Source organism: Crocuta crocuta, unplaced genomic scaffold (assembly GCF_008692635.1).
Source record: "Crocuta crocuta isolate KB4526 unplaced genomic scaffold, BGI_CrCroc_1.0 scaffold322, whole genome shotgun sequence".
In the NCBI taxonomy this organism is placed as follows: Eukaryota; Metazoa; Chordata; class Mammalia; order Carnivora; family Hyaenidae; genus Crocuta; species Crocuta crocuta.
The window spans coordinates 448,783-474,055 of record NW_027532592.1 but is presented as its reverse complement, the minus strand read 5'-3'; the positions used below and the strand labels follow the sequence as shown (position 1 = coordinate 474,055).

General features: G+C 42.6%; 1 protein-coding gene and 1 pseudogene across 1 annotated transcript in view; one reads left to right on the top strand and one right to left on the bottom strand.

Moving 5' to 3' along the window:
* Positions 1-2,943: 2,943 nt before the first annotated feature.
* The window catches only part of DRC8 (dynein regulatory complex subunit 8), a 60,211-nt gene continuing 37,881 nt past the window's right edge, over positions 2,944-25,273 (bottom strand). Inside the window, exons 4-7 of the mRNA XM_077779909.1 lie at positions 8,411-8,490; positions 7,493-7,535; positions 7,323-7,389; positions 2,944-3,879 (exon numbers count right to left, since the gene is read on the bottom strand). Coding sequence (XP_077636035.1) covers positions 3,764-3,879; positions 7,323-7,389; positions 7,493-7,535; positions 8,411-8,490 — 306 coding nt within the window. The 3' untranslated portion in view covers positions 2,944-3,763. The remainder of the gene's footprint in view (positions 3,880-7,322; positions 7,390-7,492; positions 7,536-8,410; positions 8,491-25,273) is intronic.
* LOC144244586 (U4 spliceosomal RNA) lies at positions 23,127-23,187 on the top strand (annotated as a pseudogene).

The window sequence follows — 25,273 nt, the reverse complement described above, 5'->3', positions numbered from 1 at the left end:
TAATCTTGCAGTTCTTGGGTTTAAGCCCCACATCGGGCTCTGTGCTGACAGCTCGGAGCCTAGAGCCTGCTTCAGAGTCTGTCTCCCTCTCTCTCTGCCCCTCATGGGCATCTGTCTCTCTCAAAAATAAGAAAAACAATTAAAAAAAAAAAAAAGGGAATGAATCAGAAGCCATTAGGTAGGAACCATATATGTGGGTTCACTGTTCTAACCCACCCAGAACAATCCTTTTCTTTTTTGCTCTGGAATCCGGACCCTCCTACTTCCTGAGAATCTTTGACTTCTCTGCTGGCCCTCAGCCCTTTGAGTGCACACGTGCTGCACGTGTCCCCTCTTCTGAAATCACCCCTCAACCTGTTCTCCCCCCCCCGCCCTCACGCCCCACTTTCTCACAGCCCTCAGGTCCCCAGTCACTGGAAGCTGCCCTGTCACTTCACCAAATCTGCTCCTGCAAAGGCCATTCGCGGACACTGTTGCTACAACTCGTGGACATTTGTGATCTTTCTTTTTTCCAGCTTATTTATTTTGAGAGAGAGAGAGAGAGAGAGAGAGAGAGAGAGAACCAGCAGGGGAGGGACGGGGGGGGGGCACAGAGGATCTGAAGCAGGTCCTGTGCTGACAGCAGAGAGCCCGATGCGGGGCTCGAACTCACGGACCGTGACCCCCTGAGCTGAGCCGAAGTCAGAGCTTAAGAGACTGAGCCACCCAGGCGCCCCTACATTCTCCATCTGTAATCTCCCTGCCCTCACTATGGCCTTGGCTTCCCCACGCGACCCCCTCCCACTTGGCTTCCAGATGCTTCTCTCCCACTATCCCCCCCGCCAGGCGTCTCCTTCCCAGTCTCTCGCGGGGCCCTCCTCCCCTGCCCTGTCTTAAATGCTGACGTTCCCCATGGGCTGCCTGACCTTCTTTTTCCTTTCTACTTTTCTACTTTCTCTCTTAACTATTACTTACATGCTGAGGGCTCCGAAATCCAAGTCTCTTGCCAGATCTTTCTCCTACTGATTCAACTGGTCGTTCGATGTCCCACTGGGTGTCTCCTCCCTCGCTCCTCCACCCTGGACGTCCACCACCAAACTCGCCATTTCGCCCACCAATCCTGACTCGCTTCTACGATCTGCTCACCATGCGAGCCAGAAACCAGGGACCCCCACCCGACTTTTCCCAGCCTACGTCCTCTTCACCAACCGCGGGGCTCACCAGCTGGCCCCCCCGCTTCCTTCTAGTCTCTACTCCTCAGGATCTACTTCCCCTGCTACTTACAAATGCTCTTTCTCGACGATCTTCAGAAAAAGTCTAAATTCCAACCCTAAAATCCTGACTGCACACCTATCCCGAGGTCCTTAACGATGTAGTCCATCTACCGGCCCAGCTTCATCTCGCATCACATTCCCCCAGTCCACACGCCGAACACTCCACGACCTTCAGTTCCCAGATTGCCCCAGGCTTCATGGCACCCCCAGGGTTTCTGTACCCGCTGGTCCCCCGCGGAAATGCCCCGTGTCCCACCACCAGCTCAGTCACCTATTTGTCTTTACCGTGGGTGTGTCTGTTCTGGGGCGCCTTCTCTGCTTGCAAGACCCTCCCCTCTCCTGGAAACCCACCCGCCAGGCTGAGTGAGCTGCCCCTCTTATGCATTTGCACAGCACCCTGAATGTGCCCCCGCCTGAAAGGTGGTTGTTGACTGACTTGCAGATCTCCTTCACTAAACAGTGACCTCGATTAGTTAGGGACAGAGCCACCTTGCGACTCTAGTTCCTAACACGCCATCTAAGAGTACTCAGTGAATGTTTCAGGAATGAATAGACAAATAGTGACAAATGGTTTCTTGGGTAGCAGCCCCCTCGCTTGCATGCTTGGGAGGAAGAATCATGAGCAATATCAAATGCTGATGAACATTTGAGTGAAGCATCTTTAAATAGAAATCGCTGTGGGGGCGGCTGGGTGGGTCAGTTGGTTGAGCATACAACTTCAGCTCAGGTCATGATCTCATGGTTCATGGGTTCAAGCCCCACATCAGGCTCTCTGCTGTCAGAGCAGAGCCCACTTTGGATTCTCTGTTTCCCTCTCTCTGCCCCTCCCCCTCTTGTGCTCTCTCTCTAAAATAAATTTAAAAACAGTAATTAAAAAATAAAAAATAGGGGGCGACTGGGTGGCTCAGTTGGTTAAGCATCCGACTTCAGCTCAGGTCATGATCTCATGGTTCATGGGTTCAAGCCCCACATCAGGCTCTCTGCTGTCAGAGCAGAGCCCACTTTGGATTCTCTGTTTCCCTCTCTCTGCCCCTCCCCCACTCATGCTCTGTCTCTCTCTCTCTCTCTCTCTCTCTCTCAAAAACAAACAAACAAATAAATAAAAATAGGGTGCCTGGGTGGTTCAGTCGGTTAAGCATATGACTTTGGCTCAGGTCATCATCTCATGGTTCGTGGATTTGAGCCCTGAGTCAAGCTCTAGCGGACAGCTCAGAGCCTGGAGCCTGTTTCAAATTCTGTATCTGTATTTCTCTGACTCTCCCCAACTTACACACACACACACTCTCTCTCTCTCACTCTCTCTCTTAAAAATAAACATTAAAAAATAATAAAAATTAAAAAAATAAAAAAATACCTAGAGATTACTGTGTGTGTGCATGCACCAGAAAGAACAGACAGGTTATGGGAGATTATTCATTTTCCTTTACCTTATTTCCGCCTTTGCTTGTAAATTCCCGGGTCTTTCTCCATCATGATTTCTTGTGTTCAGATAACTTCATTCTGCTCTGTCAACAGCTGAACTTCCTGCACACCACAGAATTTCTCAATATTCTCACTCAGCATTCAGGACAATACTCACACAGCAGCTGTTGTGAATTGGTAAGAATTCTAAAGACCAGAAGAGAATTGCCACTTCCTTGCATGATCAATTTCCCTTCAGTCTTCTTTTTTTTTAATTTTTTAACATTTATTCATTTTTGAGAGACAGAGATAGAGTGTGATGGGATGGAGAGAGAGAAAGAGACACACATACAGAATCAGAAGCAGGCTGCAGGCTCTGAGCTGTCAGCACAGAGCCCGACATGGGGCTCAAACTCATGAACTGCAACATCATGACCTGGGCCGAGGTCGGATGCTTAACCGACTCAGCCCCCCAGGCGCTGCTCCATTCAGTCTTCTCCTCTCTAGATTCAATGACCTCAACTCCTTTAATTGGGTCAGTAACATGCTGGATGAGCAAATTTAAATTTTTACGCTAAGTTACTATCATCTCAAATGAGACTTGTAATTGACCCTCATAAGGAATTAATTATCAGTTTTTATTTCAATAACTCCCCTTCCATGTTCACATGCTGCAGCTTTAGTTGTTCATGGCTTTCCCCACACTGCTACTCACTTTCAGTTTGTGGTCATTCTGCCCATCCCAAGATCTTTCTACACTAAACCTGGGGTCATTCTGGTCATTCTTCATTTTGTCAGCTTCATTAATCTGGATGTTCCCTGAGTTTTATTGCAAGAAATTAACAACAATCCATGGATAATGTTAAAACGTTTTAAGAATAAGCTTTAAAATAATTAGCGATCTGTCATTCCATAAGTCTAGACCATACCAAACAAATCTGTGTTTTACATCATTATGGTCATCTTCAAAAAAGAAAGTATCTTGACATAGTTGTTACTAGGCGTTATAAGAGAACGGATGCAGGAATTATAAGAGAACATGCAAAAATCACAAGGACAAGCCGTTTTTAACATCATCCTTTCAATTAGAAATCAAGTCTTCAAGGCACTTAACTTTCATCTATCACCATCATTGTTATATAGTCCTTGTAATGAATTGAATTCGATTCTGGATCAATTGCAGCAGACAACATTTCTTCCATTTCCTCCTGAGAGAAAGGCTCACCTGGGAAGGACAAGAAGGGAAATTCACCGTTGACAATCTTCTGATCTTTTCCCTTCTCTTTCTGACCAGCTTAATTGCCATGGACCCCCACCCCCCAGACCCACACTGTGTCACCGGTTCCTCTCCCTGGGGACGCAGAGCCAGCACATCATGACCAACCCTCCAGACACTCAAAGAGCTGGCAGACTCTGGACTCATTCTCCCTTGCAGACATCCTAGTTCAAGTGACCTATAAAATCGAGCACTCCAGCCAAAACAGCAGGAGAGCATTAAGACACCCTGAATAAGGTTGCTTCTTTATTTCAATTAAAACTATTGGAATCGCCTAAGGGCTCACCCGAAGGCCATGTTTCTAGGGAGTCTAACCTTTATATTCAGCAAGGGTGTGAGGTAGGGATTAAATGGTCATGATGCAAAACTACTGAGGAGCAGATGACAGAGACTTAAAGTCTCTGAATCCTTCGCGATGCCGGCCGAGCCCACGGACAGGTGCCGCTCATCCTCTGAGACAAAATGGTCCTCTCTGGTACAGTTTGGCCCAGCGTTGCTGTTGTATGAAATCAAAGTTGCACAGAAAATCTCTGCATTTTGCTGGATGCAGGTAACAGCTGAGGGTCATCTTGGACACCGACTGCAGCAGGATGAGAAGCTACTCAGGAGGAACGTCAGAAAGGTGCCAACTGCTTAAGAAGGAACTTTGCCCTGATATTAAGCAAAAATACAGACATGTCCAAATCGCCACCTTCCCCAAAGAGTTGCCTCCGAGCCGGTGAGATCCCTTAGCTTCTAAGCTTGTCATGTGCGACGACAAGCAATGTTTTCCAGGCTGGAATTCAGCTAAAACTACAGAGATTATTCAGGTGGGCATCGTGAGGACAATGATAACGGATTATCAAACAAGGGGAAGGTATCGAGTTCTCGAAACCGTACTTACATCCTAAGAAAAGAGAAAATATGCCTACAAATATGCTTTTTCTTATGCCTTTCTTATATCTGATGAAATGGTAAATCCGGTGCCCATGAACTCTCCTTCAGAGAGCACTGGTAACAACCATGTGTTGAGATTTGCAGGAAGTCACCCTCCCCACCTACAGAAGAGGAATCAGCACAGAGACATGAAGCCACCAGCTCCGCAGGTGAGTGGCAGAGCTGGGATCTGGATGTCGTCGTCCAGCTCAAGGTCCGTGAATTCGAGGACCACACGTGACCACTCAGTGACACTGCTTCCGTGGGCACGGAAGGACATACGCAGTATTTGATTAAGGATGGGAATGGAATGGGGCGTCTGGGTGGCTCAGTCGGTTAAGCGTCTGGCTTTGGCTCAGGTCATGATCTTGCGGTTTGTGGGTTTGAGCCCCGCATCAGGCTCTGTGCTGACAGCCAGCTCAGAGCCTGGAGCCTGCTTCAGATTCTGTGTCTCCTTCTCTCTTTGAACCTCCCCTGCTCATGGGTCTCTCTCTCTCCCAGAAATAAATAAAACATTAAAAAAAAAAAAAAAAAAAAAGGATGGGAACAGAATAGCTTAATGATCAAAAGCACAAACTTGGGGGCACCTGGGAGGCTCAGTTGGTTAAGCATCTGACTCTTGATTTCAGTTCAGGTTATGATCTCATGATTCATGAGATCCAGCCCCACGTAAGACTCTATGCTGATAGTGTGTGGCCTGCTTGGGACTCTCTCTCTCTTTCTCTCTCTCTCAAAATAAATAAACATTTAAAAAAACCACAGTCTTGGGAGGCAGACTACCTGGGTTCAAATGCTAAGCTGTCTCAATTAGCTTTAAGATCCCGGGCAAATCACTTCAGCTCTCTGTGCCTCAGTTTTCCTGCCTGTGAAATGGAGCTGATAATCGCAGCATCTATCTAACGTGGTTGTTAGGAGGGTTAAACGTGCTATTAGCTAAATAACACTTAGAACATTGCCTGGCACACGGGTGGTAACACATATTAACTTAAACACAGTCGTGGGGACCTTCCCTGCTGCTAAACACTTCCTGACACCGTCACATGCCCGCACATCTTGCAGGAACTGGATTCACTGTGGTGTAACATGCGGTTTATCCTGGGCGGTCGGAATGGGTTCCCAGTCTGACTAACCATCCGTACGTGTTGTCTCTGCCTCCTGCTGTCACTCATCAAGACCCACGGATCCTACACTGTAAACAGGCCCTCTGTACCCAGCTCTCCTTTCTCAGTTTATTTATTTTTGAGAGACAGCGCACGCACACACGTGACTGGGGGAGGGGCAGAGAGGGGACACAGAAGATCCGAAGCTGGCTCTGCAATGACAGCACAGAGTCCGACGCAGGGCTCGACCTCATGAACCCTGAGATCATGACCCAAGCGGAAGCCGGGAGCTTAACCGACTGAGCCCCCTGGGGGGCTGCTGTACCTGTCTCTCCTTTCCATGCCCCCTGCTAGCACTGGCCTGACGTGGCTGGGGGCCTGTACAAAGCCGCGGTGGCCTCCTGACTGGTCTTGTACTCCAACAAACCACCAGCACCAGACTGACCTTCCAATGACCCCTCCTGCACTGGGGGGCCGTCCACTCAACACCCTGCGATGCTCCTGTGGGGGCCACAGGGTGAGGCCCAGCCCCCAAGCCCAGCCCTGGCAGGCTGGCCCCCAGATCTACCTGGATTTGTCTCCTGTTTGCCGGCAAGACCCCCAGGGGCTCTCCACTCAGGGTCCGTGATACAGCGGTTCCAATGCCCGCTTTCCACCTCCCCACCTCCGTTCGCACGATGTAATCAATACCTTCTCTCTCCATCGGGCCCCTTCACGAATCCTTCCTTCATCTGCTCATTCATTTATTCATTCAACTCACATTTGTTGAGACTTACGGTGGTCGGGGACGGGGGCTATAGCACGTAAGATTTTACTCTTGCTCTCAGGGCACCTAGGGGGCTGTCTATTGAGCACCTAACTTTGGCTCAGGTCATGCTCTCCCGGTTTGTGAGTTTGAGCCCCGTGTTGGGCTCTGTGCTGACAGCTCAGAGCCTGGAGCCTGCTTCAGATTCTGACCCTCTCTCTCTCTACCCTTTCCCCCGCTCACACTCTGTCTCTCTCTCTCTCTAAAAAATAAATATTAAAAAAATTCTTTTTTGTTGTTGTTTCTTTTGTTTGTTTGTTTGTTTTATTTCTAGGAGAGAGAGACAGCGTGAGCAGGGGAGGGTCAGAGAGAGAGGGAGACACAGACTCTGAAACAGGCTCCAGGCTCTGAGCTGGCAGTCAGCACAGAGCCTGACGCGGGGCTTGAACCCACGAACCGCGAGATCATGACCTACGCGAAAGTCGGACGCTTAACCGACTAAGCCACCCAGGCGCCCCCAAAAATTTCTTAATAAAAATAAAGCATCCTCTAAAATTTTTCCATAATTGTTGTTAAGTTATGAATCGCTTCAATTAGTCACAGTTATAAAGGAAGTCACAAATCACTCTTACCTTCTTCAGTCATATATTTGATCAGTTCTTCCTTCGAAAGAAATCCACGTTTAAATGGATCTAATACCTATGAGAAAATAAAAGGTAGATATTATATTTTGGGTTTGGTGAATAAATTCTACATGCTGAATTTTTCACATAAATATATATAAAATCCGGAGTTTACACACCTCAAACGCTCGAAGAAGGACATCTTCTGGAATTGGTCTGTATCTAAGGACACAGTAAAGGGAGCAAATGTCACAGTATTTAGCTCAGTCTCTATACAACAAATGATCACATAAAACAAAATAAAAGCTGCTAATATACAAGGATAATAGTACTTCCCTCCCTGAAACAGCTTTGGATTTCTAGAGATGAAAGTTGAAAGCCCTTCACACCCACAGAAAATATTTGGTTCAAAATCACATGATGTTATCTATCACATGATGTTATCTATTCACCTTTATCATCGTGATGAAAATCTACTTATTGGGAAATAAAATGTCTGCGATAAACCGACTGTGGTAAGCTAACGCTACATGGTCTTTAGAAAAAATAATTAGGGCTCATTGTCAGAGATGATTCAAAATAGATGACAATGAATATGCTGTTGATTTCTGCTTTGGGTGGCCTTTTCCCTCTGTAATTACACTTTGATGGTCAGATGAATACAAGCATGGTTGATATTTCTAAGCACATGCCAAATGGCAGTTCAGAATTACAGTGACTGGGGTGCCCACGTGGCTCAGTCAATTAAGCATCCAACTCTTCGTTTTGGCTCATGTCATGATCTCACGGTTCGTGAGTTCGAGGCCCACACTGGGCTGCATGCTGTCAGTGTGGAGCTTGCTTGGGATTCTCTCTCCCTCCCGCTCTCTCTGGTCCTCCCCTGCTTGTTCTCTCTCTCTCCCTCTCCCTCTCTCTCTCTCTCTTAAAATAAATAAACTTTAAAAATTTTAAAACAAAAGTATAGTGAAAAGTCAGAAGGATGCTATCCCAGGATAAATACTGGTTAGCTGAGTGGAATATACAAAGTGAAAAGGCCAAGTGTTTGTAAATTAAGATAATCCTAATCATCAGCTTCACAATTGCAGGCACCTTCTTACCTTCTTTCCAATAGTACTTCAGTCATCACTGGAAGAAATTTTTCAAATCGAATGTATCCGGTGGGTTCTTCTTCCTCTACCTAAACATTCCACACAAAATAGCCACATGTTACTTCAGCAAGTGTACTGAGCAACTCCTTTCCCAAGCACTGTGCCAAGGGCTAGGGATTTGATAGTGAGCATACTTGGATCACTCATGAGGAAATCATACTGGAGCTGAATTATAAAGGGTGAGTAGGAGGTACTTAGACAAAGCCGGCAGAGACGAGACTCCAGGCAGAGGAAATGGGGTGCACAAAGACCCCATGGAAGTCAGGAGGCTGGAGGAGGGATGTTAGGGAGCAAGATGGAGAATTTTCCAGATGAAGCTGGAGGGAGAGACAGAAACCAGAACTTGCTGGGTCTTATCGTCCATGAAAGTGACTTTGGCTGTCATCCTAAGACCAACGGGAGATCCCTGAGGTCTGGTAGATGTGTGTGATGATCACACTGGTTGTGGGCAAAGCGGCTTCTGCCGTGGGCTCAGCAGTCTTGACAGAGCGTGGATTAGAGTGGTGGCCATGGCAAAGAAGCGGATGCTTCAAGAACTATTTAAGAAGTAAAAACAGTAGGATGGAGCTGCATCTATTATGGGCAAAGATGAGACCCAAGAGAAGAGTCGAGGACTCTGACTTGCAGAAATGGGATGGCGTGATGCTCTTCCCTGTGATAAGGAGAAGGGCTCGGATTAGGGGACCAATCATATCTTAAGGATCAGGGGACATACCAAGTCACCGTAATATTTACTAAATGCGCACATGGTTAATGGAACTTTGCTCTACCACCACTAAATAAGAGAACACTACACCTGAGAAAGAGAAATTCTGGTACCCAGCACTTTTAGATGAGAACGAGAGGCTCTGGCCCATAGGTTCAATGTCAACGGTGTGGCGGTACAAAACACTATCAATCTTCATTTTCATGTCAGGCTATTTACAAGGAGCTGTAAATTTTCCATGCCCTTTCAAAAATCCTATTAAAGGCTCATAGATCCCAATTCAACACAGGACCTTTTAACAGATTTATTCTTTGAATGAAAAATAAGAAATCTATAGGCTGCTACTAAATGGAACACACTGTCGTCCAGATGACAACTATTTTTTAATGTTTATCCTAGAGGCTCAGGGGCCCACCTGGTATGAGTGGGGCCCTCAGACTCCACTATCAACAGAAAATGTCATCCATCTCATGACAGAATGATACTCTGGACTCTCTGAGCCCATCAATACACCAACAATTGTCTCAGAAACTGCCTCTTGGTACAAGGAATAATTTTACAAATTAATGTTCATCTGGCTCTGATGTGCTTGAGTAATGCTCTGTAGCTTCCAACCCCAGGAGCCTCTTAAAAATCAAATGTCAGCTGGGGCGTCTGAGTGGCTTAGTCGGTTAAGCGTCCAACTTTCTCTTAGGTCATGATCTCGCGGTTCGTGGATTCGAGCCCTATGTCGGGCTCTGTGCTGACTGCCAGCTCGGAGCCTGGAGCCTGTTTCAGTCTGTGACTCCCTCTCTCTCTGACCCTCCCCTGCTCACGCTCTCTCTCTCTCTCTCCTAAAAATAAATAAAACATTAAAAAAAAAATCAAATGTCAGCCTCATGAGACTACCTTTGGAAGGATCATTTTCAAATTAAAATGGCAAGTTTCTATGCTGATCACTCCACAGATCTGCTCCAGAAGCCAGGGCAATAGTTTGCCTCCCTTTCTCCCCAATCCCAACAAATAAATCACTGTGGAGCAAACAGTCTCGACCTTGAAAGATCAAAACCCCTCTATATTTTATGAGCACCCTCATCAATCTACAAATGTTCCATAGGTTGTCCAAAGGGAGCTCAGCTCTGTGGCACTCTCTCCACCACGTGAGAATTCACAACACACGGCATGTGCTCCGTAATGCTCCCCTGGCTCCCACACGATTTCCATGAGCCCCCCGGGGCTCACAGTGCTGAGGTAAAAACCACAATCATTCTGGCCCCATCTGTCTGTGAGAGCCAAAACTGCACAAAAGCAGTAAGTCAGAGTAGATCTCCAGCAAATCAGGAAAGCAGAAGACACACGTGCTTTCCTTATTTTTTAAAAAATTTTTAATGTTTTTTATTTATTTCTGACAGAGATAGCGTGAGCAAGAGAGGGTCAGAGAGAGAGGGAGATACAGAATCAGAAGTAGGCTCCAGGCTCTGAGCTGTCAGCACAGAGCCCAACGCAGGGCTCGAACCCATGAACCCTGAGATCAGGACCTGAGCCGAAGTCAGACACTTAACTGACTGAGCCACCCAGGCGCCCCCCCCTTATTTTTTTTTTAAGATGGATAATGAATAAACAGAGGACTCATGGTTAAAAAGAAGAAAAATAAGTAAGTCCACCATCAACTTGAGCAGAATGTGAAAAATCTTTCTATGACCCAACACTGTCCTCTAGAGGCCACATCTAATCCATTCTTTTGTGCAAAAAGATGTAGAAGCAATGGCATAAAAACAATGCAATTATATAATAATTCTTTTAATGTTTTTTTGTTTTGTTTTGTTTTGTTTTTGTTTTTTTTGAGAGAGAGAGACAGAGCACAAGCAGGGGTAGGGGCAGATAGAGAGGAGGAGACACAGAATCCAAAGCAGGCTCCAGGCTCCAAGCTGTCAGCACAGAGCCTGACACAGGGCTTGAACCAACGAACTGCAAAATCATGACCTGAGCCTAAGTCAGATGCTAATTGACTGAGCCACACATGCGTCCCAATTATATGATAATTCTTAATACATAGTATTAATAAAGTGCTTTGGACTAGAAACTGTTTTGTACTAGAAAAGGTCGTTAAGCATTTAAAAGCCCTTTTTATTTTAGAATAGTTTTAGATTTAGAGAAAAGTTGTAAAGATAGTACACAGTTCCCATACACCCCCAGCCGGTTTCCCCTATTGTTAACCCTTCCATTTCTATGGTACAGTGCTAGCTGGTTCATTGTCACAATTAATGAAGTGATATTAATACATTAGTATTCACTAAACTCTATGCTTTATTTGGATTCCATTTGTTTTTCTAAAACTCATTTTTATTTTTTTCTTATTTTTAAACGTTTAATTTTGAGAGAGAGAGCATGAGCAGGGAAGAGGTGAAGAGGGAGAGGGGGTTGGGGCTCAAACTCTCGAACTGTGAGATCATGACCTCAGCTAAAGTTGGATGCTCAACTGACGGAGCCACCCAGGCGCCCCTAAAAGTCATTTTGAAAATATGATATATTTCTCTATCATAAAAAAGAAACCAGATGAGAAGGGCAGAATCTGGAAGCATGAATGGGGAGAGGGAAGACTAAGATGTGGTTCTGTTATTTCTGGTGCAGGGCAAGCTAGTTAACTTTTTGAGGCCGTAAGATAGGACAAAAATATTATGTTCTAGAAATGTTATGCAATAATGGCTCAAAGGTTATTTAGAACCACATATTAAAATGCCATTAAGATTTAATAGAAATATATCAAATATCAAATTATATACGTGTGGGGGGAGTATAGAACGAGGATACATCCGTAGATATAGGGAGAGGCAGAGAGAGTGACTTACAGGTTGAGTTGTATCCTCCCCAAATTCCTATGCTGAAGTCCTAACCCCCATACCTCAGAATGTGATTTATGTGGAGAGAGGGTATTTACAGAGGTAATCAAGCTAAACTGACCTGTTGTCCTTATAAAAATGGGAAATTTAAACGCAGAGACATGCACACAGGGAGAATGCCATGTGAACCTGAAGACAGCCATCTCCAAGCCACAGAGAAAGGCCTGGAACAGATCCTTCCCTCACAGAGACCAGAAGGAACCAACGCAGCCCATGCCTTGACTTGTAGGTCTAACCTGCAGGACTGCTGGATAAATTCCTGTTATTTAAGCCACTGCTTGTGGTACTCTGTCCTGGTAACCCTACCAAACGTATACACACACACACACACACACACACACACACATACATATATACATATATACACACATACATATTCTAAGTATGCATGATACACTGTAACCCAAAGACTTTGAATCACTACCAAGCTTAAGTTCCTACAATTACCAACCGGAGATTAACAACGCAGATATTCGAAATTCAGAACTGATTTTTACAGAGTTGATATGGAGCAAATAACACAGCCCAGACCTACTTTCTCCAAGAGAAAACTCAATGAAGTGACTTATAATGAAGAGAACTCAAGAAACACCCCCCACATGGAGGAGACATATTGGAAAAAACTAGGAATTCATTGCCATTTCTTCACTCCAAGCAAAGGCATACTGGGGAAACTTACTTCTCTATTGGGTAGTTTCTTTAAAAAAAATAAATAAATAAATGTTGCCTTTCTCATGGAAGAATATCACAATATATTCCCCTTGTTAGACCAAAGAGAGTTTCAAACATTCTGACTAATATGCCCCTTCCTGTCCTCACCTGTAAAGGGCAAGTGGCATGTTTACCTCACACAGTTGCTCCGAAGTTTACATGAGACGACATGAGGTGTTCTGTGAACTGTGAGTCTCTCTTTTTTTTAATTTATTTAATTTATTTATTTTGAGAGAGAGAGAGAGTGTGAGCAGGGGAGGGGCAGAGAGAGAGGGAGAGAGAATCTTAAGCAGGCTCTGCATGGTCAACGAGGAGCCCAATGTGGAGGCTCGAACCCACGAACCAGGAGATCATGACCTGAGCCGAAACCAAGAGTCAGATGCCCAGCCGACTGAGCGGCCCAGGAGCCCCAGCTGTGAGTCTCTTGTTGTGAGTATGACGATTCGATCAAGAGTGCGCACACATCTGGGTCTATATCGTGCAATGCCACCTCCTCCTAAAAGAAGCAATGTCTGGTGCCGAAGTCTCAAGCACATGCTCCCCACCCACCAAATGGATCTAGCTTGTCCATACAGGAGGGGGACCTGCCTCCACCTGTAAATGCCACGTGGTGAGTGGCGAGGACGTGCTCCATCGCCAGGCATATCCAGTGCCTCATGTCGGGCCCCGGCCCCCCCTAGAGGACAGGGCGTGTGCTCCCCTCTGCTGTCTCCTGTGCCTCTGTGGACAGCCTGGCAGGACAGGGGAGCGTCACAGTCAGCCACCAACACATCCTCCCCTTCAAAAGACACAAAGAAACCCAACAAAGGCATCACGTTACCACAAACAGGAATGGGGCAGAGTCCCTTATAATCAGGTTTGTCTCAGCTACGAGGAGGGCTAATGTGCTGAAAAGGAGGTCACAACTGGCAAGTGGCCTGGGCAGCATTTGTGAATGCAGAAGTAACAGACCCCTTGGCAGGAAGATCCCGCCTCCAAGCACCCCCTCACAGCGAATTCATCTTACTCGTGTGCGGGCAGATGTTCGCCTGGCAGACCAAGGCCCTGATCCGCCTGGCTGCTCCCCTCCAAAGAACTACGCGAAGAAACTATACTGCTTCGTTGGTACACCGAGGGCCAGCTCTTGGAGGCGACCACGGTGCTTGCAGACACCCCAGTCTCCCTGCACCCTCTCCCCGCCATCAAGAAGTCCCAGTAAATAGGGACGGTGTGGGATTTTGAAAAACATCAACATGTGTCTAAGTCTCAAGGCATGAGGCAAATACGGTTTCTCGCTCCACTTTGCCAAAAGTCCATTTTCTTCCTGTATTTTGCTTCTGCAGAAAGTTGAGCACAGGGTGGTGAAGTGCCCTCCTGGTCCATAATTTGGTCAGGAGTTTTGATGGGACCACAGCCCAGAGTGCTCTACGCCCATAGTGAAATCATCTTTATTCCCACAGTGAAATCATTATGCCGTCCCTTTTCTCATTAAAGCATTATTTACTTTAATGCTGAACTTACTGAGTAGGTGCAATAAAACACACAGTGAAAATTCATTTCTCCCCAGTGACACTCACTCAGTCAATAAATTGACTGATTTCATGCTTCACAAAAGCAAGATAATATCAGTAGTTAAGATGGTTTATAAGGCACCTACATTCCATCTAGTTCCAGGTCACCAAATAAGATATACATACCATTTCTTTAACTCTTTGTGGTTAAAAAATAAAAACAAAAACCACGAGATATTTTAAGTTAGGCTCTAAATATCACATAGTCAAAATCTGATACAAATCATGACTCAAAGCAATAACAGCACAATTTTGAAAAAGTATTTCTCTACCTTGGATGGACTATTTTATTAATAAAAATTCATTGGCATTTGCCAAAAAGATTATCTTAACAAATGAAAAATCTTAAAGCCACCTACTTGAAGGGCTCACGGGTGGTTCAGGCAGTTGAGGATCTGACTTCAGCTCAGGTCATGATGTCTCAATTCATGAGTCCGAGTTCCACGTCTGGCTCTGTGCTGACAGCTCACAGCCTGGAGCCTGCTTCAGATTCTTTGTCTCCCTCTCTTTGCCCCTCCTGTACTCATGCTCTGTCTCTGTCTCTGTTTCTGTCTCTCTCTCTCAAAAATAAACATTAAAAAAAATTTAAGCCACCTACTTTAGAAAATTTATTTACTCCAAAACAAAAATCAGGATACATTTCTTTTGGGTTATAAATTTCTTATTAAGATAAGTATCAATGAGCACTTGGGTGGCTCAGTCGGTTAAGCCTCCAACTTCAGCTCAGGTCATGATCACACACCTCGTGAATTTGAGTCCTGGGTCAGGGCTCTATGCTGACAGCTTGGAGCCTGGATCCTGCTTCAGATTCTATGTCTCCCTCTCTCTCTGCCCCTCCCCTGTGCTCACTCTCTCGCTCTCTTGCTCTTTCTCTCTCTCTCTGTCTCTCTCTGTCTCTCTCAAAAATAAACATTAAAATTTTTTTAAAAAGATGAGTATCAAAAAAAAAGTTGGAATCAATCAACCATCAGAGATACTAAGAATCATCAGGTGGCTAAGGCAGACAATTAAGAAGTTCCCTTCCAACTGTGAGTTTCTAGAACTTGAGGTTAAAATGAGATTTCCCCATTTTATCCTCTTGTAGGGAGGAGTGGTCAAGGGGTTCCAGTTAAACTAACTGCACCGTAAGATTACAGTTTTATGTTAAAAACACGCACACAGAAAAAAATGTGGAAGGAAGCGCACTACAATATTACAATGATTATATTATGGTGATGGATTATTGGAAAGGATTTTTCCCTATTTAAAAATTTTTTACAATATATGACTTACTTTATCACAATAAACATTGAAATAAAACTTGTATTAGTCTCTTGTTATGGTTGGTTTATATAAAATTATGAAATGTATTTATTCACATTACATATTCATGTAGGAGACAGAAAATGACTCTTATCCACCGATTTCCCTGGGTCTTGTTTCCTGCTGTTGACTGCTGCCTTAGCACCATTTACTGTTTTTCTTCTAACTACAGATAAGTGATTCTTGGTGTGTTCTTTGTACAACACAATCTTCTCAACACCCTCCCCCACCCCCACCCCTCCATTTACCTATTTCCATTCAGACGTAGTGGCCAGTAGACATTTCTAGATAATCTCCAAGGTACCTCCTTCCCAGTCTACAATCCTTTAACTTTCAGCGTCTAACCTAGCACAAATTAGAGCAGATTTACTCCCTCCTCCCACCTTCTCCAATGCCAAGGTGTTGAGGAAAAATAACAGATAACAATATTTCACATCACCTACTTCAAAATCAGAACATAATTACCCCTCACCCGTGCCCAGTCTCTGAGAAGCTTGACACAGTTGGATTCTGAATGATGTGACATCTCAGGGCTCATCTGGTACCAGAATGGTGCAGGTAAGGTCCAGATTGATGGAAATCCCCACTTTACTTTTTATGTCGATTATGTAGATTTTACTCTACTAACTAGACAGCCATTTCTGAAGTTTCAAAGAAAAAGTTTCTGAGGATACTTAACCAATTAAAAATAATGAGAAACTGTAATTTGGGACCTTCGGGGCTTGCAGTATGTCTGGTATGGTATGAAATTTTTCATCCAAGATGAAAAAGGCAGGAAATGACTCAGTAGAATCATTACATTGTTTTAACTGGTTACTAGGGAATATTTAACATTGACATCATCAAGGCTTCTCACCACTATTAATTTAACATTAAATCATTGACCACAGAAAATGCAAGTGAACATTCATTTATGTGTGAGTTTCTTCACTTAGCGAAATGAATAGGACTGAATACAATCTCGAATATTTTAATGCCTTTGTACTTAAATTTTTGATGTTCACAAATTTAAAGGGTTTGACTATCCTGAGCCCAAGTAGGATGGGGTTTCTTCCGTTTTCTTGTGACTCCGTAGACCTGGCACCTGGCACGTAGTAAATGCTGGATAATTATTTGTCGAATGAACGATGACCAGTTCACAACAGCTTTTAATTGCTTTTACTTACTATAAACTTGGCATTTTTGAGCACATGAATCAGACCTATTGTAAAACTCTTCACTCAAGTATCTCTGCAGTGCTTTGTAAGCCTGATTTCCACATTTGCTACTGTTCTGATAGTAGGGCTTGCAAGCAGAGTCTCGAAAGTATTAGAGGCAGAAGAGAGAGTATAGGAAACATGATTATAACCAGAATATTGCTCAGGCCCACAGGAAACAGGAGAGCAGTTTCTTGAACAAGTACACATCAGGCTTTGTTCTACATGCTCAGGATGCGATGTTGTACAAAGCATAAGCTTTGTGCCTTCAAGGAGTCTTTATCACAGAAGTGAGAGACAGACACATAAATAGAGAACTTCAGATCATGTTGAATACTACTGACAAAACACAAAGGGTGGTATCATCAAGTCAGATTCACCAGAATCCGAGATCTTATCCAGTATTAAACTTGCGAGGACAGAGGTTCACAAAGCACAGGTAAAACATGGGGCAGTTCAGGATGGCGACATCATCTGCGAGATGCTTTCTTGCCATGTTAGGACTCACTCTGGTCCAGATCAAACACATGGGGTCTCTCAGTGCTGTGCGTACTTGGAGGAAAAGCATCCCAGAGCAGGGGTAAGAGCAAGAACAAAGACTTTGAATAGAAGTATGTATGACATAGTCGAAAACAGCATGTAAGCAAGGACGACGGCTTTCCACTCAAAAAGTCCCTTTTAAATTTCTTGTCAGGCTGATTTAATGGACATGAATTTCCTTAACTTTTTGTTTGCCTGGGAAACTCTTTATCTCTTCTTCTATTCTGAATGAGAGTTTTGTTGAATAGAGTATTCTTGGCTGCAGAATTTTTTTCTTTTAGCACTTAGGATATATCATGACACTTCCTTCTGGCCTGCAAAATTTCTGCTGAAAAACCAGCTAATAGCCTTATGAGGTCTCCCTTGTGTGCTACTATATTCTTTTCTCTTGCTGTTTTTAAACTTTTCTCTTGATCACTACTTTTTGCCCACTATGTATCTTGGTATGGACATCTTTGGGTTGACTTTGTTGGGGGTTCTCTGTGGTTCCTGGATCTGGATTTCTGTTTCCTTCCCTAGATTCAGGAAGTTTTCAGCTATTATTTCTTCAAATAAATTTTCTACTCCCTTTTCTCTCTCCTCTCCTTCTGGGGCCCCTATAATGTCAGTGTTAATGCACTTGATGGTGTTACTGAGTTCCCTTAGTCTATTTTCATTTTTTATTTTTTTTCTCTCTCCTGTCCAGTTTAATTGCTGTCCATTACTGTGTCCTACAGGTCACAGATCCATTCTTCTATTTTCTCTAGTCTACTATTTATTCCCTCTTATGTATTTTTCATTTCATTCATTGAGTTATTCACCTCTGATAAGTTCTTATGTTTTCTATCACTTCCTTGAGGGTCTCACTGAGATTCTCCACTCTTTCTTCAAGTCCAGTGAGTATCTTTATGATCATTACTTTATTTTATTATTGGGGGGGGAGGGTGGCATAGGGAGTGAGAGAAAGAATCTTAGGCAGGCTCCATGCTCAATGCAGAGCCCAACATCGGGCTCAATCCCATGACCCTGGGATCATGACCTGAGCCAAAACCAAGGGTTGGATGCTCAACTGACTAAGCCACTCAGGCACCCCAATCATTACTTTAAATTCTGTATCAAGCATATTACTTATCTCTGTTTCATTTAGCTCTTGTGCTATGATTTTGTTCTGTTCTTCCATGTAGATTAAATTCCTCTGTCTCCTCATTTTGTCTAACTCTGTGTATGTTTCTGTGTGTTAGGAAAGTTGGCTAAATCTCTTGCTCTTGAAAGTTGTGACTATGATTTCCCCCCATCCCCACTGGTAAATGCTTTCTTTTTTATTAAGTTTTTTTTATTAATTCTAATATAGTAAACATACAGTGCTATATTAGTTTTGGGTGTACAATATAGTGATTCAGCAATTTTGTAGAAACTAGTGGCATTATGAAGAGGTTCTACAATGCCCTGCAGTGCAATATCCCCTGTTCATCAAATTATTTTCAGAATTTAAAATTTTAGCCATTCTCCCCAATGACTACAGATGTTCATCATTTTTTATGTGCTTCCTGGCCATTCATACATTTTCCTTTTTGAAATGTCTCTTTAAATCTTTGGCTAGTTTAACTGGGACCTCTTCAAGACAAAAAGCTTCTGCACTGCAAAGGAAACAATCACCAAAACTAGAAGGCAACAGACAGAATGGGAAAAGATATTTGCAAATGACATATCAGATAAAGGGCTAGTATCCAAAACCTATAAAGAACTCACCAAACTCCACACCCAAAAAAACAAATAATCCAGTGAAGAAATGGGCGGAATACATGAATAGACACTTTTCCAAAGAAGACATCCACATGGCCAATAGACACATGAAACGATGCTCAGCATCCCTCATCATCAGAGAAATACAAATCAAAACCACACTGAGATACCACCTGAAGCTGGTCAGAGTGGCTAAAATGAACAAATCAGGAGACTCTAGATGCTGGCGAGGATGTGGAGAAACAGGAACCCTCTTACACCACTGGTGGGAATGCAAACTGGTACAGCTGCTCTGGAAAACAGTGTGGAGGTCCCTCAAAAAATGAACAATAGAACTCCCCTATGACCCAGCAATAGCACTGCTAGGAATTTACCCAAAAGATACAGGAGGGCTGATGCATAGAGGCACATGTACCCCAATATTCATAGCAGCACTCTCAACAATAGCCAAATCATGGAAAGAGCCTAAATGTCCATCAACTGACAGATGGATCAAGAAGATGTGGTTTAAATATACAATGGAATACAACTTGGCAATGAGAAAGAATGAAATCTGGCCATTTGTAGCAATGTAGATGGAACTGGAGGCTGTTATGCTAAGTGAAATAAGTCAGTCAGAGAAAGACAGGCACTATATGTTTTCACGCATATATATATCTTAAGAAACTTAACAGAAGACCATGGGGGAGGGAAACGGTTAAACATAAGTTACAGAGAGAGAGGGAGGCAAACCACAAGAGACTCTTAAAGACTGAGAACAAACTGAGGGTTGATGCGGGGTGGGGGAGAGGGGAAGGGGGTGATGGGCATGGAGGAGGGCACTGGTTGGGATGAGCAATGGGTGTTGTACGGAAACCAATTTGATAATAAACTGTATTTTAAAAAGAAAGAAATCTTTGGCTAGTTTAAAAATTGGGTTGATTGCCTTCCTAATGTTAGTTAAAACAGATGTTCATATATTCTGGATACCATGTCAAATAAATTATTTGCAAATATTTCCCCCCCCCCTATGATTTGCATTTGTTTCTTTGGTTTTTAACTGTGTCATTTGATTGGGCAAAGTTTATTTTATTTATTTATTTTGAGAGAGAGAGCATGCACAAGCATGGAAGGGGCAGAGAGAAGGAGAAACAGAATCCCAAGCAGTGGGATTCACACACTAACAGTGTGAACCCTGATGCAGGGCTCAAACCCACGACCTGAGCCAAAACCAAGAGTCAGATGTTTAACTGACTGAGCCACCCAGGCGCCCCCTGATTGGGCAAACATTATTAATAGTGATTAATCATTATTTGTTGTGTTTTTTTGTTTGTTTGTTGGGGGTGTGTGGTTCATGCTTTTTGTCTTATCTAAGAAATGTTTGGCTAAGCCAATATCACATGGTTTTCCCTCTGTCTTCTTCTAGAAGTTTATAGTTTCAGCTCATCTATTCAGGTCCATAATCCACTTCAAGTTAATCTTTGTGGGTGGAGTAAAAGAATGACAAACTTTGTATCCTTTCTATTCGGATACCCATTTGCTCCCGCACTACTTATGAAGTGAACATCCTTTCTTCATTGAATTACTTTGGCACCTTTGTCAAAGAGGTATGTATGGTCCTATTTCTGGATCCTCTAGTTTGCTCCACTGGTCTATATGTCTCTTAGTCCACAAATATCACACTGTCGTGATTACTGTAGTTTCACAGTGAAGCCTGCAAGCTGGTAGTAAAAGTCCATCCTTGCCCTTCATTTTCAAAATTATTTTGTTTATTCTAGGTCCTTTGCTTTTCCATTCAAATTTCAGAGTCAACTCATAAAGTTCTTCCCAAAAAAAAAAAAAAAAGCCTGCTATGATTTTGAACATGTATTGAACTTATCAATCAAAGAACTGCCATCTTAACAATGTTGTTTTGGGTTTCCTGGGTGGCTCAGTCGGTTAAGTGTCTGACTTCAGCTCAGGTCATGATTTTCCAGTCATGGGTTCGAGCCCCATGTTGGGCTCTGTGCTGACAGCTCAGAGCCTGGAGCCTGGTTTGGATTGTGTGTCTCCTTCTCTCTCTGTCTCTCCCCCACTCACACTCTGTCTCTTCTCTCTCAAAAATAAACATTAAAATTTTTAAAAAAATGTTGTTTTGCAATCCATAAACATCTATACGTAACTTTTTAAATCTTAATTTCTCTTCACAGTGTTTGCTGTTTTAGTGTGGAAGTCTTGCCTGTATTTTGTTAAATATATTCACTATTCCATTTTAATGCTTTTTTAAATGGAGTTGTTTACTTAATTTCAAAATTAGAAATACAATTAATTTTTCATGTTGACCATGTCGCCTATGATATGGCTAAATTCACACATTAGTTCTAGTGGCTTTTTGGTAACTCTCTTAGGCTTTTCTCTATGAAAACTCATGTTGTCTGAAACAGAAATAGTTTCACCTTCCTTATTTTTACAATATTAAATATATTAAGTATTATAAAAATATATATTATATTAAATATAGAAAATAATATAAAAGAATCTTTATTATTTTTTCTTACCTTGTGGCACTAGCTAGGACTTCAAGTACAATGATGAATAGGAGTGATGAAAACAGACATCCATGCCTTGTTCACAATTTTAGGTAGAAAACACTGACTATCATCTTAGCCTTGAGTTTTCACAGCTGCCCTTGGCCAGTTTGAAAAGTTTCCTTTTATTCTCAGTTTGCGGAGTATTTTTATCTTCAATGGGTCTTGAATGTTTCTCAAATGCTTTTTCTATATTTACTGTAATGATCATAGGATTTATCTACTTTGTTCTCTTAATGTAGTAAATTACATTGATTCATGTTAAGCCAACCTTAAATTCCTGAGATAAATTCCACTTGCTCGTGATGTGTTCTCCCTTTTATGATATTGTTGAAATTTGATTTGGTAAAATCTTATTAAGGACTTTTTACATCTATGTTAACAAGGTCTGTAGTTTTCCTCCTTTGTAATATGATTGTCTGGTTAGAATATCAGAGTAATACCAGCCTGGAAGGTGCCATCTCCGGTAATGTTTTCAGGAAGAGTTTTGGGTAGAATTGATACTATTTGTTCCATAAATGCTTGAAAAAAAATTCACTAGTGAAGCCATCTGAACTTCTAGTTTTCTTTATGGGAACATTTTTAAGTATAAATTTAATTTTCATAACTGATATGGGGCTCCTCAAATTCTCCATTTTTTTTCGGGTCAGTTTTGGTAATTTGTGTCTCTTGGTGAAGATGTCCATTTCATCTAAGTTGCTAGATTCATTGGCATAAAGTTGTCCTGTTATTATCCTTTTAAAATGTCTGAAGGATAATAATAAATCCTCCTTTAATCTTGATGTTGGTAATTTGTCTTGATTGTCTTAGCTAGGGTTTTATCAGTTTTATTTGAAAAGACTAGTATTTTGCGTTCAATGATTTTCTCTGTCCACTTTGTAGTTCACTGATTTCTGCTCCTGACAATTTTCTTCCTTCTCTTTATATTGAGTTTATGTTGCTCTTCTTTTTGTAGCTTCCCTAACATGAGCATTTAGATCATTAATTTTAGGTCTTTTTACTTTTCCAATGTGAACATTTAACGTTGTAAACTGGCCTCCAAGCACTGCTTTCCCCGAATCCCACAAAGTTTGACATGCTGCATTTTCACAAAAGTTCAGGGCAAAATGTTTCCTAACTCCCTTTGTGATTTCTTCTTTGATTCACAAACCATTTCAAGCCATTTTAGAAGTATGTTGCTTAATTTCAAACATTTGAGGATTTCCTAGTCATCCTATTCTCAACTGACCTCTAACTTAATTCTACTTTTTAAGTCAGAGAACATATCTTGTATGATTTCAATGTTTAAAAATATACTGAAGCTTGTTTCATCGTCCAGCCCTTAGTTTATCCTATTGAACACTCCAAATACACTTGGAAAGAACATGCATTTTGCAGTTGTGAGTGTATAGGACAGAATGGCTGATGGTGGTGTTCAGATTATCTCCATCTTTGCTGATATTTTACGTAGCTGCTCTATCAATTATTTGAGAGGGTTGTTAAAGTCTCCATCTATGGTACATAGACATTTATAAGCTTTGCACAGTAGCAGTATCATAGCCAATGAGGTTTATCCGAGGCACGATTATTGCTATGGTACATAGACATTTATGATTTTTATACCTTCCTGATGAATTGACCTTTAAAAAAATCACTGTACAGTGTAATAATCCTACCAACACAGGTGTTATTTTCCAAATATCTTTTAGTTCTCCCATCTAATCACTTTAAATTCTCGGGGCGCCTGGGTGGCTCAGTCGGTTAAGCATCTGACTTCAGTTCAGGTCATGATCTCACGGTCTGTGGGTTTGAGCCCCGCGTCGGGCTCTGTGCTGACAGCTCAGAGCCTGGAGCCTGTTTCAGTTTCTGTATCTGTCTCTCTCTCTGACCCTCCCCTGCTCACGCTCTCTCTCTCTCTCTCTCTCTCAGAAATAAATAAAACATTTAAAAAAATTTTTTAAATAAATTTTCTACAATTCCACTTGGGTTTGAACTTCAAAGGCTGTAGACCTCTCCACGCCCTTCCCATTGGTAATGAGATGCCACCATGTCCCCCCAGCTCTCACACAGAAGATCCTGGAAGGTTCTAACTCCATAATAAAGGAAGACTGGTTTGGTAACCTGTATGTCAATATAATTTATATTAACTCTTCTCACAGCTATTGGGTTTTTCGATATTTCAAACAGGTAGAGATTATTTGGGGCAAGTTGTTAATTGTAAAACATAAAGTAGAGGGATCAACGCTGAGTGATTTTTAAATGATCTATTTCAAGAGAAACATCAGCTCTCATATCGCTCTTCAGGAAGTGAGGGACTGAGATTTAGTATGTATCTACACTAAAATTCAAGTAAATGGCAACTAGAGAACTAAACATAGATTTTGGTGTGGGTTGTTTGTTCTTGAGAGAGACAGAGAGAGAGAGAGAGAGAGAGAGAGAGAGAGAGAGAGAGAGCGAGCATGCACAAGTGGGGGAAGGAGCAGAGGGAGAAAGAGAACCCCAAGCCAGCTCCACACTCAGCACAGAGCCCAATGCAGGGCTTGATCTGAAGACCACAAGATCATGACCTGAGCCAAAGTCAAGAGTCAGACGCTTAACCAACTGAGCCACCCAGGTGCCCTTCGATGTGCACAAGAATTTTAGAGCNCTTAAAAAAAAAAAAAAAAAAAAAAAGAATTTTAGAGCATGGTCACAGTACTGCATTTTTAACATGACTGCATTTGAAAGCAAATGAAGCAGAAATAATTTCATTTGTGAAACCATTACAAAGCATGTATCAATTCAACATTCACCCCTGCCCACCTGCTATTTGGAGCTTTGGGGGGTCTTCTAATGTATTTGATAACTACAAATATCTATGTGGTTTTTTTCCTCTCAATTATTTGGGAAACTTAAAAAAGTGTAGTCACACCCAAAGCTTCTTAAGCATCTTGCTATAATTTAATCTGAACAAACTGTTGTGCAGAAAAACACTGGTAGGGTTTAGACAGCATATTGCTATAATTCGAAAGCTTCTTAAGCATTTTGCTATAATTTAATCTGAATAAACTGTTGCACACAAATACAGAAAAACATATGTAGGGCTTAGACAGCATGGCAATCCCTCTTGGTCCAACTGTTTGAAACATGTAATTTTCAAAGGCTGTCGATGCACCTAAGCAAAGGGCAAAGACAGAATAAAATTGTCTGCTGTGATTAACTGCCAAAACCCACAGGGTCATTTCAGTAACGAGCTGCCTAAGAGCAAACCAACCCAAATACACTCTGAGTGCCCAGCAGGGAACAGCTGATTCCTTGCAGTGATCAGATTTAATTCTCATAAAGCCACTTTGCTATTGTCACATTCTTTCCGCAGATGTGGAGCCAGGCTTTGAAAGAGGATGCCACTCAGCCAAGGCCACACAGCTGTTAACTGGTAACTTTGAGGTTTGCATGTAGACCTCCTGACACTCACTACTTGTGGCGTCTGCTCTACTTTGCCAGAAAAAACTTACAGATCAACAGTTGGCAAACTCTTCCTGGAAAGGGCCAGACAGCAAATATTTTAAGCTTTGCAAACCATATGGTCTCTGTCACAAGGACCAAACTCCACTCTTGCAGTGAGAAAACAGCCCCAGACGATATGTAAATAAACGAGTTTAGCTGTTTTCCAATAAAACTTTATTTACAACAACAGAAAAT